The sequence below is a fragment of the Apteryx mantelli genome, chromosome 1 (assembly GCF_036417845.1).
Source record: "Apteryx mantelli isolate bAptMan1 chromosome 1, bAptMan1.hap1, whole genome shotgun sequence".
NCBI lineage: Eukaryota > Metazoa > Chordata > Aves > Apterygiformes > Apterygidae > Apteryx > Apteryx mantelli.
The window spans coordinates 153629416-153643435 of NC_089978.1; the positions used below are offsets into that span (position 1 = coordinate 153629416).

Genomic DNA, 14020 nt, shown 5'->3' on the forward strand with positions numbered 1-14020 from the left:
CCTTATCTACACCCCACAAAACTACACTGCTGTTTAAAAACAATAAAAAGAATAAGTTACATATGCACAGTGGCCATATGAGCCCATCTAATCTTTGAGATTTCTCTCCTTGTATTTTGAACTATGTTGACAATGTCTGGATGGGATTTACAATGGCTCAAAGCTACTATTGCTCACACTACATTAAATCTACAATATACACAATGAGATACCATAATATTTTCACTTGGAACTTCTATTAACCCACAACTTGGCTGTATTTAATGAAATATGTAGTGCTCACAGAGTTGATTTATATGCACCACTATTTACAGTGTGCATTTATAAAAGAGAAAAAAAGCACCCTAAGGAACTCATGGTTCTTTTGACTTTAACAAAAAGTAAAAAGTACCTGATTTGGTTTAGCTCAGTAACACCCCTGAAGACCCAGAATGTTATAGCTGGATTAGGTATGGCGACAGGAATAACTGATGCAGCTGGAACAGCTAGCATACGAAAATGTACTATTGCTAGCAATATTGAACCAAAAAACTTTTGCATATTTTTGTTTAAAAACAAAAATCACAGGCATATTTATGTTTGTTGTGTATATGTGTATGCAGAGACAATGAAAAGGTCATGCTGAAGACCTGGAAGTCCACTTTTGCCAGTCTTGTTCTAGAAATAATTGGAGTGGAGGATTAATATTCCCAAGAAAAATTACAGATTCTCTTGAACAAATAAACCTTTGCTTCTAACAGGACTACTGAATGTATTTAATTACAGAAAGCGTATGTGAGAATATAGTAAAAGAAGAGTGTTTTGTACTGGAAAAGGAATGCAGAAATGACTAGGAGAAAGGAGCATACTAGCACTCTCAGAGCTATCTTACAAGCAATCTGTTTTACAAGTTAGTCAAAATAAAACCATCTCTCCTTTCCTTCACCAGTTTAACATTAGGTAACTTGAGTCATTATCTCTAGAAAAATGCATTATTCTTGTTCTTCTTCTAGGTAAGATGATCTGCACAATATGCAGGCTATGGTAAAGACAAACTTTTCCCAAAGTAATGCCCTTTGGGCAGCAAAGAACACAGGGTACTAATGAGTTCCAGGAAATTACCTTGTGCTGCACCTGCCCTAAATTCGCTTGCACTAATTCATTAGCAAAGTGAGAAAAGACAAGAGGGGTATTCATTCACCAGTTAGGACTGTGTAAGCCTAAAAAATTACATAATTTAGTACTCTGTGTATGTATATGAAAGCTCTTCTACTAATGAGATTCTTCATGGTAATTTCTATAAGAATGTTGTAGTCTATTAATAGACAAGAAAAATTTGACCAAACTGCATTCTTAACACTGAGGTTATACGCTATGTTTTTCACATTCTGACTTGAAAGAGGTCTAATTTCATTGTGCTGTCTAGAAATTATGTTCCAAGAACTACTGAAGGGATCACTTACACTAAACCCAATCCCCGGAAAACACATCCAGAAGAAAAAATATCTCCAGTGGAAAGGCATGAAAACAAGAGCACAGTGTATCTAAACTCTCAGGAAGTTAATGACTGCACCTCCTTTTCCCAGCTCCTCCCAACAACATTAATAGTCTTTGCAATTACTGAGTGGAACAAACCCCTTTAACATCACCTGGTGCGCTTTTCAGCAGTTGGTCTTGCTTCCAGGCCTGTCATGGCTCATTAAGATAGTACAGTGCTTTCCCTCTGCAAGACTGTTCTTGAGGACCAGAGTTCAAGATAAAATGGAATATGGAGGTTTTATCATAAGACAGAATGGGACTGGGACGTATAGCGCCAAGATTTTAGTATCTGAGGAAGCCACAGACGAAAAAGTTTTTCAAGGAAGGTGAACAGTAAAAACAAACCACTTACAAAAGATACGCATAACTTTCTGGTAGTTACAGAAACATAGTAAACCCCAACAATCTCTTTCTGTGTATGCTCCTGTGGGGCACCTGATTTTCACAGGCTTCACTAAAGGCTCCACTACTTTGCTTTGCAGTTTGTTCCTTCTGTGAAATTTGGAGATTCAAATTTAATAATTCTTTGACCTAAGAGAATCATTCAACCAAAGAGTTTTGTACTGCTGTCCATAAATAGGTTCAATTTTTCTGCTTATTTCCATGATTCAAGATTTTCTATTATCAATTTCACTGAAAACAAAGTGGCAGACTGTCTCTAATGTTGTCACTATACTGAGTATCTCAGGCTCTTTGACAATGCTGGAGAACAGAAAGGATGACAGACATCAACCCGTATTTGCCAAAAGAGGTAACTTGTGAAAGAGATGATGTTTTCTCTCAAACTTTCAGCTGAATTAAATAAGTAATAGCAGAACTGACCAAATTTGAAGGTAACAAATATGTACAATTACATTTATGGAAAGCCTAATGTTTCATTACAGCGAGGACAACTGTGGAGTTAAAAAACGCAAAATACATTTTTTGGCCTTTCAATGACCTTTAGTCTTAGAAGACATGTAATATATGTACACACAGTGTTTCAGCTTTTCTGTCAGATTCTGTGTGATTCATTTTGAGATTAAGAGCAGTTCCAAGATCAGTTTATTTCCAATGATTTAATCTTAATTTCTGTATTTTCCAGTATTTGGAAAGGGATAACTTTTCACATTTCAGGCTATTGCAACCGAACTTTTTACAGCTTAAAATGTCAAAATTTAACAGGGTGACAGTATATATAGTTAAAATGAACACGCATAATTATATGTTTTATGCTTGAAAGTTAAAAAGGACAGAACAACGGCAACAGGATATTGCTGTGGCCATTTTCACTGTGTGCCTTCCCTCTGAAAAAGACATTTAAAAAAAAGACCTGATGGCTGTAGGTGGGAAAGGGACTGATGCAGATGCACTTGCTCAGCTTTGCCCCAAGAAGTAAATTGTGCAGACATGGAGTGCCCCCTGTGGGATTTTAGCTTTTTTAAAATCACACAAAGTAATTACAGGAGGTGTGTTGGTACCACTGCTGTGATTGTCTGATGACCTGATACCAAGTGGCCCATATAACTTACAGCCCAGTTCAATATGATGAAGTGTTTTTGCTGAGCATAGAAAGCTATACCTTGTAGATGCAAGGTTAAGATACTATTACTTCATAGCACAGAAGACAAGTGTGAACAGACTTCAAACTAGAGAGACAATTGTTTATCTGTGTAGAACATATGCATACTTCTTTTGCAGCTAGGAATCACTCTTCTCCTCTGGAGAACTGTTGCTAAATCATGGGTATAAAACACTATTTCTGTAATGACTCAAACAAAAATTTCTTTAATTTTCATGAACACGTTTTCTGATCAACTGACAAGGTGTTACTGGATAAGACATTGATAGTATTTTTTTGTTGGTGGTGGTTCTGTTCATCACGGATGCACATAATATGAAATATTTTCATTCGGCAAAACTGCTTGCTGCATCTGAAATGACTTCACACATCATTTCAGATCAACCAAAATTACTTTTCTGGCAAATAAACTATATGCCAATTAATCAGTTTCTTTTGGACTACTTTCAATTTCAACCTCATACTCAAATCTCTGGACAATACTGCTTTATTACTGAGAGGATGAACTTTTCAGAAGATAAATAACCTTGGCTTCCACTGACTTCATTTTCAGTTGCAAGTGTTCCTATGTGGTGCTACATGTTTCTCATCTTATAGCCAGAAAATGTCCATGCAGACTTATCAATCACCTACCAAATATTTTAAGTTTTTTGTATATCATGCATGAATAGTAGGATGAACAGTCTTCCTGCATGGCACTACCTAGGTTGGTATCTTTTTTTTTAATAGTAGCCCTCATCTAGCTCTCAGCGTGCCTTCCCACTCCTCGATGAAAAAGAAAAATACAATAAGCAGCTTCATTAAGCTACACAGCCCTGGTTCATCTCTGATCACTGTCTACACTCTGTATCAAATGAAACAGCATGCTGTGGAAAAATGGGATGTATTCATGTAATTAAATACTACTGTGATAAATATTCAAAAGACCATTTAAGTAAAGTTACTTGAGTAATCAAAAAATATTTTTGAGAACTTGATTTTGAAACATAAATTATGTTCTATTATAACAATTCTTTTGTCTGTAATATCTTTGATTATTTTTAAAGAAAAAAATGGTATTAAACTATCCTTGGACAACTAAGAATCTTTCTGTTGTGTGCCAGAAGGATCAAGGATTCAACTCGGAAGTGCCAACTGCACTACACAAGTCTGCATCACTTTAATTACAGAGCTAGCAACAATGGCAACCAGCAAGAAAAGGGTAGGTCAGAAAAGGTGAACACTACGTTAGACAACTTTCCAGCCTGCAAGAACAGATTGAGAAATGCTCCCACTTGGACTTTTCGACCCTGCAGCAGATGACTAGGTAGAATCTTTTGGTCCTTCTGACCATAACCAAAGGGCCTGCCTAGTCCAAAAAAAAAAAAAAACAGAAAAAAAAAATCCCTTCTCTACAAGCAGACACAGTGTCTGTTCCCCTTCTCTATAAGTGCACTGTCCACTGCTACAGATTTGGCAATTGCCTGAACTCGGCTCTAGATTAGAGTGTTTGTGTTCAGTTATTTTCACACACTGCCAAAATTTGCTGACAACACCAGGAGGAAAAAAAGGGAAAGGAAAACTGGTGATTTTCAACAGTTTATAACTCAGCTCAGCCTAAGCAGGTTTTTATGGGACAAAGAACAGAGATTTCTCTGTAGACAGCACTTTATTCCTGCCTAATTTAAAAGATTTGCTGTGAATGATGGAAACATTAGAACTTCTTAAAGAAAACAAAACAAAACAAAAATCCTTGCAGTTCACTAAGTTTTTTTTACAGAAGATTACATTTGGTGATATAGAGAACATTATCTACCTTTCTCATAATTATTTACAACAAGAGTGTGTGCGTTTTTTTTTCGAAAACAAAAACATTAGCTTTAAAGGAACAGGGGTTCAAAATACCTAGGCTATCTTTAAGGACTGAAATGTATTCCTTGGAATAGTTCACATTTCTGGTATTCTTTTCTGGTGACACAGGATTCCCTAAAGAGTGTTAAATGATTTTCTCAGGGTTATAGAGTCAGCAGTAAATGGAAGTTTTACTCTAAGCAGCAATATTTTAAATATATATTATCACTAATATAATATCTAACAACTTCCTATTACAAAAAGACGTAGCTTTCTGGAGTCCTTGTGCTGACTTAATACTTTGTTTCCATTCATACCTAGAATCTCTCAGAGCAGCATTTCCTAAGCTATTTTTCTTGTATGCTTCCTTAACTTCCCTCCACCCCATTAGCTGACTGTAGTGCCATGTTCTCAAACCTACACCTCCTTCAATTGTAGAATTTAACCATTGCTGCTTCTGAGCACCTTAAGCTTTTCCCAGTGAAGCACACCCTAAAATATGGGGGGCAAGATTGCTTTACTGAATCTCTGAACAGTATCTGTACCACAACTCTTGCTTTCAGTTAAGGATACCAAAATCAGCTGAATTGTTTCACAAAATTGACTCCTCATTCAATTACTGTTATTTTTGAGTGGAAAACATTTTAACAACATTAGAAATCTCTGCAAAACTACAAAACAGCAGAGAAGAGTGCTTTTGAAAAAGCATAGACTGGGAAGGTAGAGTAGCAAAGAATATACTGGGGTTTCTGCATATTAATGTTAAGATATTTAACTGCCTGGGAGTCATCAGTAGAGACCTTTCTGCAACAGAGCTTCATGGTCAGGGTGAGTTTTTGAAGTTTGGATGCCTTTGGCAGCTTTATAGAATTTTAAGACAGACCAGCTATGTCTAAAACATGTTCAGCTAGTTAACTACACAAATTTAATGTTTTTTCCATCTTTCTGTCCATGTGCTGACAGCATTACTGTTCTCTCCAGTGCTCTTCTTCCTTCTGAGGTACAATGGATCTACCAGTTTATGTAGTTCCTGATACTAAATTTTCAGTACAATAACTTTCCAACAATAACTTAGTAAGCTAAGAGAGGTCATCATTTAAAAGATGTGAGTAGTTATATTAAAGGCTCTAGAGCTACACAACTCCAAATACATTTCAGGATATACTGTACAATACGTGTATATTTTAATGAGAAGGTTTGGCAGAGCAGTTTGGCTGAAGAAAGGGCTGCCAAGTGATTGGATATGGATATATCTCCAGTTCCTTTGGAGTCTCACATCACCTTAAGAGCTATTCCTCCCATCCCCCAGTACACCAGCTCTCAAGGCAGTCAAATTTATAGCTCAATAAAAACTTTTATTAAAAATAAAAAGTGTGTTTTTTAAGTACTGCAGTCTTCCAGTGTCTTTATGCCAGGTCTAGATCAGACTGTAGTAGCTGAATATGAAGCTGGGGAGGCTTGGCCCACTTTACACAGCACTCCTAAGTTAGAGTTTCAAGATCTAAGCCACCTCTTTCCATTTTGTAACAGCTGTTTTTCTACCCTTTCATTAAGAAAAAAAAAAGGAAAGAGGTAATATAGAAAAGTTAAATAAATAAATAATGGCTCAAGAAACCACAGTGGAGGAACCACTGCTGGCCCTGCCAATAAAAATGTTCCTTCTCTTTAGGGCTGGCTAAACAACTGAAAGTGTTTCTAATGAACTGCTGGCAGCACTATCCATCATTGCACTAAATGGATTCATGTCCCCCTAAACTAAGGATAACTATTTATCTATAATGCACGGTCAGAAATTAGGAAGTATTTAAGCCTTAGAAGTCTAATTCCTCACTTTTCCCCATCTCCTCAAAGCTTTGGTTTTATTTAGGTTTCCTTATGTAAAGATGACAAGAGAAGTCTGACTGATAGAGAAGTTCATGCTCAGTTCCAGCTAATCATTCACATGAGTTTTAAAAATAATTTAACAGACCAAGCAGACATCTGCAGTCTGATTTCAGTGATTACAGTTACCTGGCATTATGTTCATCTTTTCCCCCCTTCCTTTTATCGTTTGCTACACTCACTTGCGCCTTGCCTTAAAATAGATTATAGGTTACTTCAGGTAAGATGGCACATTCATAAAACATACAAAATAATGGGCTGTCCATAATTATTTAGGATCTTTTAAGATGCTATGGTGCAAAAAATACATGTCTACTACAAGAAAATGGATAACCGTAAGGAAGAAATATTTTTGAAGCCTAATGAAAGTAAGGTACATAGTCCCTGATCAGAAGTCGCTTCTGAAGGCTTGACTGATTGCACAGATAACTGTGTATCTACAGAGAAATATTCATACAGTGATTGTTTTTACATCATCAGGAAACAGGAGAATTCAGTGATATCAAGAAAACATAGCTATAAATAATGGAAGGAAACACTCACTTCATCTCTAGAACTTCCTCCAAATGTTTTCTTCTTTCCGCTCGTAGGTTGGTCAAATGGGTTTCCTTCTCAGCCAGCGATTGTTGTGTGGAGGACAGTTTTGCTTTCATTGACTCCAGCTCCTGCTTAACCTTCTCCATGGCCATCATCAGTTCTTCTACCTAAAACATTTTTGGGACAGGCGAGAGAAAAACAGTAAAATGTGATCAACAGGAACTTAGTAAATGTCACAACTAAATTGGCGTCCAAAGGTTACCAATGCATGTGTGCTGCATGATGCTTTTGTAGACTAGAAGAACCATCTAGTGTTGTGTAAAGTACGTCTACACTTGAATGAAACAATATTACAGTCTGTGAACTAATCTGATCTTGTCACTAGAAACTTACTATTATAATACCAAATTACAAACCTTCAACTCTTAGATCATTTCTATTTTAGAAAATGTACCACAAGAATAAATAGATGTCTATATATCTCAAAACTAGATCAGTAAAATGCTAGGTATTAAATGGAACACATCTATAATATATATTGTGATATATCAAAAGTATAAAAAGCTTGTCTGTAAATAATCTCTAAAAAACTACATATGTGCTTTGAAAACCAAGTTACAAGTGTCTTCTAAAACAGGGATAGGACTGGGTCCCCAGAAAGATGTAAATAAGTCTACTTCCCTTAAAATATCTATCAAATAATGCTTATAGCTACACTTTGTGATTTAGCAACATAAAAGATGTTCAAAGAGTGGCTGATAACAGACAGGTAGGAAAGAACAATGGTCAAACCTTAGATAATAATCAAATGGGAAAGTTCAGAATTAACATGACTGTAAATTCTAGCATAGTTATTAGACAGATGTAACTGGTCACATTTTATTCTGCAGTAGTAGTCAGTTCTGTGTTGGTTAGAATTTATTACTTTAATTAATATGCTAAAAACACAATAAACATTCAAGGATAGCTCTATCTAGCATAAAAATACCTCTGGATATTCTTTCAATAATTTTATAATAATGTTAATTAGCACACAGACTACTTTCACAAACTTCTTCCATACAGATTTTCTCTTTCTATCAAACCAAGTGTTCTTAAATGGGAGAAACTTAGATGTTATTACTGCATATAGTCAAATATTGGTATAAATTTAGTATGACATTACAACACTGCATTGCATTTATATCCCTGCCTAACAATAAACTTGTGCTCTATTCTGAAAGTGAATTACTAAATGTTCAATAATTATATTAAGTTCAAATTATACTAAGCACAATTTATACTTACATGTTTTACAAAAAGAGCTGGGTATGTCATTTACTGTACAGGTGCTGGAAGATGCCAGGTATGGAATATACCACTACTTGCTTTAATAGATTCTGTACTCTTAAAGGTAGAGTTACTAGCTCAGGACAAACATGGACGACAAAATTGTTTTTCATCCTCAAGCAGTGACAGAGCAAGAAATATTGCAACCCAGAATTAGTATGTTATAAAATGTAGCATAGACATTGTGCAGTGCTTACTACAGAGTGCATATCTAGTTCCACTCAAATGCAGCTGAAAAGAATTCTTCCTAGATCCAACAAACTAAGAAAAATTTAAAAAATGCAATTATCAAAAATTATTCAAAGTGTAAAGCTAATAATTCATCCAGCGATCAAGTGACTGAAGGAGAATTTCAGTGACACATAGTCCAAACTGGCTAGCATACCTAAAATATCAAGCTTTTCTGGACTTAATAGTTATTTTGTGGGCAAAATAAGACCAAAAACTCTGTCAATTTTGCAAATAAAGAGAAAATTCCATAGAATGAAATAGAGAAATATGTCAGAAAAGAATGTAAAGAAAAACTGCATAACCAATGAAAAGCAAAAACACCACTAGGAAGGAAACAGACGAGTATTTCTAGAAAAAGAAAAACAGCAACATGCAGGAGAAGCAAAGGCGTACTAGTATATCAGCTTTTACTTCCGTTGGATGGATCAGAACGATCTATATAAACATTTCCCTTTTAACTGAGAAAAAAAGGGGCATGTCAACTACAAAACCCTCTGCTTATAACAAAAAACAACCTCAACTAAATGTGTCCAGCCAACTGCAACAATCAAAACAGTTTGTGTCAATCTGTCACTTGCCAAGATAAAACAATCTTTGGAGCAACAAACTTTTCCATAATGAAGTTGGAAAGGTTTTTGACATCCATCATTCCATTCCCAGTTACAATCAAAATTTGCAACACTAACACTGAAGGACCGGCTTGATGCAGATCTGAAGCCTAACAACTGTGCGCTGTTACCAGCACACAATGATGCTACTGGCTGATATCTAGGCCAAGGCTGTTAGTGCTAGGTGGTAAGATCTACCTACTCTGCAGGAAAGGATTATATTCTTTGGAGTACTGATCCTTGCAGCTACTTAATCTTTTTCTAATTGCTCCATTTGGTAATTCTTTTAATTCTAGGGTTTTATTCTGTATTTTTGAAGACTAACAGAAAATTGATCTAATCATATATCAGGGATGGATGGAATGCAAGTGGCTTTTAAACTGTGCCAACAACTTAGTTCACTGAACTATCATTACTTTCCATTCTCTCTAGAAAGTACCATTTGCCATGCTATTGATTAAAGACAAAATTCACCAAAATACTGATGACTGTATTTATAATAAAGACTTCAGTTTTCAGATTCATCAAATTATAGATATTTCTTTGGGAGCATTTCAACTAAACTTAAGACAAAACATTTTATGTAGTAACCTATTAATCTTAGTGCAGACCTGTCTGTATATGTCCCAGTAAACTGTCCTGGAAGAAATGATATAGGAATATGCCCTAGAAGCAACTTGCTTACAACGCACATCTAATTTACCTATTCAAAAATAACTTTAAATGTACCCTTGATTGTTTCACCCTGAGAGTAGCTAATTATACAACAAAAAAAAATTATTTGCCAAGAACCAGAGTTTTCTGAGACGTGCTGTTGACATACATTTTAACTGTAGGTAAACTTGTGCCCTGTCAGTTACGTTTCCATTGGCATAAAGACTGCACTCTTGCTCCTCTTTTCTGCCTAGTCAGCTGATAGCACAGAAGGCAGAGTGTACCTTACATCACTTCAATATCCCTTACCACAGACCTCGCAATTACCCCAATCACTGAATTAGTTGGTGAAGGATAGCACTGTCTTTCACTCAAACATCGAGAAAATCACTCCAGCAAATACTGCATCAGCTCTTAAAAATCTCAGAGATAGAATAGTTTTTGAGGAAGGTATGGATGAAGCTTCAAAGAGCTGTACAGTAGGTATACGGAAATGAGGCATTCCTTAGTTCTAACATCAATCACTGGACTGCAGGTGGGGATGCAGCCACTACTCATTCTGACAATCACTGCACAAAAATAGTAGAACCCTTAGACCTTTCAACAATATGCACTAACAAACTGCCAGACTTCTGGAAGGGTTTGTATTTGCAAAGGTAGGAAAAACGACTCCTCTGACATCACTGATGTAAATATTAGATCTAACCCCAGAAATGTGAGGTTTAGGAAAGAAACTAGAAGGCTAATTCAACAGAGAAGGAACTTTGATACTCCCTTAGAGAGTATACCTGTCTGCCTAAAGGGATACTGTATTCTTAAAGAAAAGTATCTAAGGGAGACCAGTCGCGAGGACATGAATTCTTCCCATCCTCCTAGCAGAGCAACATCCACCAAGAAAGTCACCTTCTGGAACAGAAGAGAAAGGAAGAAAGAAATGGGTGACTTAAACAGAGAATTCATCAGAATCAGCAGAATGAAATTAGAATAATGGAGTAATTTAGGTTGGAGGGATCTCTGAAGGTCATTTGATCCAATCCCCTGCTCAAAGCAAGATCAACTTAGAGCAGGTTGCTCAGAGCCTCGCTCAGTTGTCTTTTGGAGTATGTCCAAGAATGGAGACTCCCCAGCCTCGCTGGGCATCTGCTCCAATATCTGACTACCCTCACTGTGATTTTTTCCCCCCTAATGTCTAATTAGAACCTCCCAGGTTGCAGTTTGTGCCTGTTGCCTCTTGTCCTTTCACCAAACACCTCTGAGAAGAATCTAGCTCTGTCTTCTCTCATTAGGTACTTCTGGACCCCAGTACAGTCTCTCCAAGCCTCCTCTTCTTAGGCAGGAGCATACCCCGTTCTCTTTGCCTCTCCTTGTATGTCATGTGCTCCAGCCCACAACATCTCTGCCCCTGAAGAGCAGTCCTGCTTTCCAGCATTTTGGCCACTCCCCTCAGTTTGGTGTCATCTGCAAACTTGTGGAGGTGCACTGTGTCTCATCATACGGATGTTTAATAAAGACATGAAGCAGTATCAGCTCCTTATCAACTGCTGAGGACAACGCTAATAACTGGCCAACAGTTGGACTCCATATCACTGATCAGGACCTGGCAGTTCCTATCCCATTCAGAAACAGGATGTTAATAGGAGGATACGCTTTGACTCTTAAGAAAGTTTTGAACAATGTACAAAAAAATACAGGGCACTAGTTGACAAGTGAGCAGAGACACTGGGCACAGATGGCAAGCAGACATTGGTTGAGTGGATCAAATGGAAAACATAGTACATATGGAAATATGTACTGAAGAATTTTTTTGTGATATCCTGTAGAATAGTTTTCCCTGGAGGAGAGGAAGAACTTATGGAAGAGAAATATTCAGCATGCATGATGTGAAATGTAATGTTGCTAAACTGGGATGGAACAGGTGAGCTGATTTCTGAAAAAATTGGTCCAAGAGGTGGAGAAGAGTTCTAATGATGCATCCCAGACAACCGAAGATGCTCCTGGAACCAAAATTATCTCAGCCATGAAGAGAAATTAAGATCAGCAGGGTCTTGCACTATTTAAGCTTTATCAGAAATCTTGGAAGCAGGGCAGGGGGATCAAAGAGGAGAGCTCAATTATAGTATCAGTAATGCATTCTGGAGAAAGACTCTGGACTTATCTGAGCTCAGATGAAACCTATGGGAATTCTTAGAACGTGGATAAAAACAGAACTTACACTGGGTTCTTCCCAACCACAGAAGATCCAGAAGATCATGCTGCCTGCTAGAAAGTTGGATGAAGCTGATAAATGTATAATCACAAAAGAAGTGTTGCTGCCTATCACCTAAGTCCTGAATTTGGCTGATCGCTGGCCAAGCAGGGAAGACCAAGTTCCTCCCTGACTGTTTATGTAGCATGCTGAGGACAAGTTGTCTGTCATCACTTATCCATGATTCAGTTCTCTGTAGACAGGGCTGAAAGATCTTGTATGTATTCTAAGCAGGATGAATCTGCAAGGAATTTAAGAGAAGACTATTTTTTCAAGGGTTTTAGGGCCTGAGTGGCCTGACCAGGTAACAGGCTGTATTTAAGGAAGAACATGAAGCTGAAGAAAGTTTCCATTAGAGGAGAGGGCTCCTGGGAGACTGGAGCTGAACAAACTATGTGAAACACGACTGAGAACTCTGGAGATCAGGTCTGGAAGTCCTGATATGGGTAACTACTGTATCTGTAACTGAAAAGCGAAACATCAACATGAGATAAATTTTCTGTATAGTATTACATCTCCTTAAAAAGATCAGTAGACTGCTATCATGAAAACAAGGTGGATATCCAAGGCAGTAGAACAGGAGGCTTTAATTACCATGTGAACAGCAGCCTGTCAAGACATAAAAGAAACCATCTAACGCAAAAAAATAAGCCTTTTTCAGGAGACTATCTAACCTTGTAATCTCCTTGCTTCTTCAAACTCTGACCGTAGGTTCCTTTGATGCAACTGTCATGATCAGAAAACACACAGTTGAGTAGACATACAAATACCACATTATCTCTAAGTACCTGGTGTTTCTGGTCAGCTGTTCTGGCCACTGGGTGATGTGAAGCCAAGGACTTCCAAAGAGCTTGGTCCAGCTCCAAGAAAGTCTTAATGATAGACAGTAAAACTGAGAAAGGGGATGGATGTGCAAAATATGAATGAGGTTGCGGACCCCACCACCTCTGTAATAGCTCCTGATGATCAAGTTAGGCAAGCTCAAAATTCCACCTGATATGAGAGAAGGACTGATACGCTACTGAAGATTTCTGAGACAGGGTAGATATTTCATACCAGGAAGAAGGCTGCATCAACTGATGTGGTTAGTAATTGGTTGCCTCTTAAAAGCAGTGCCTAAAGACTCCTGTACCCAAGGTCAATCCAGCCAGCCAGGCTAACTAAAGCAATCTCAGGAGCCCCAAATGCTTCACAGTGTGTTCAAATTACAATGTGATGGCATATTGCTTTTGCTTCTGTCACGCTTTGATAGTAACAACTGAGACAGTAACGTAATAAAAAAAATTATGTTTACTTCCTCACACAAGCTCTTTAGTCCTGTTAACTCTTGACTCACTCGTCAGCTTCCCAGTGCAAAGTTCTTCCTCATTGATGAAGAATCATCTGAAGAGAACTTTTCTACTTCATAGCAAATTGAAAAAGGTGTTCATAGCCCTCTCAGGAAGACAGTTGTGGAAATTAATTTTATGTTCATGCCCTGTCACAGAAGCAGAGTAATTTTGTACACATGGCCCTCATCCAAGCAACAAAGGCATCATGTATGCAAGTAACACGTGATTCACTACAACTATGCAAATATAAAGTGGACATGGACAAAGTCATCAATATGGTAATGCAAGGAGCAAA

General features: G+C 37.3%; 1 protein-coding gene across 9 annotated transcripts in view; it reads right to left on the bottom strand.

Annotated features, from left to right (window-relative positions):
- ERC1 (ELKS/RAB6-interacting/CAST family member 1) overlaps positions 1-14020 on the bottom strand; it is a 312721-nt gene that overhangs the window by 102038 nt on the left and 196663 nt on the right. For 8 of the 9 annotated variants that reach the window (XR_010885944.1, XR_010885943.1, XM_067307213.1 and 5 more), the window contains one exon: positions 7334-7494. Coding sequence is in view for 7 of the 9 variants with exons in the window: in XM_067307213.1 (XP_067163314.1) it covers positions 7334-7494 (161 nt within the window). In the remaining 2 variants the exon portion in view is untranslated. Of the gene's footprint in view, positions 1-6387; positions 6453-7333; positions 7495-14020 lie in introns of those variants that run through there. The other variant, XM_067307229.1, reaches the window with a different exon arrangement.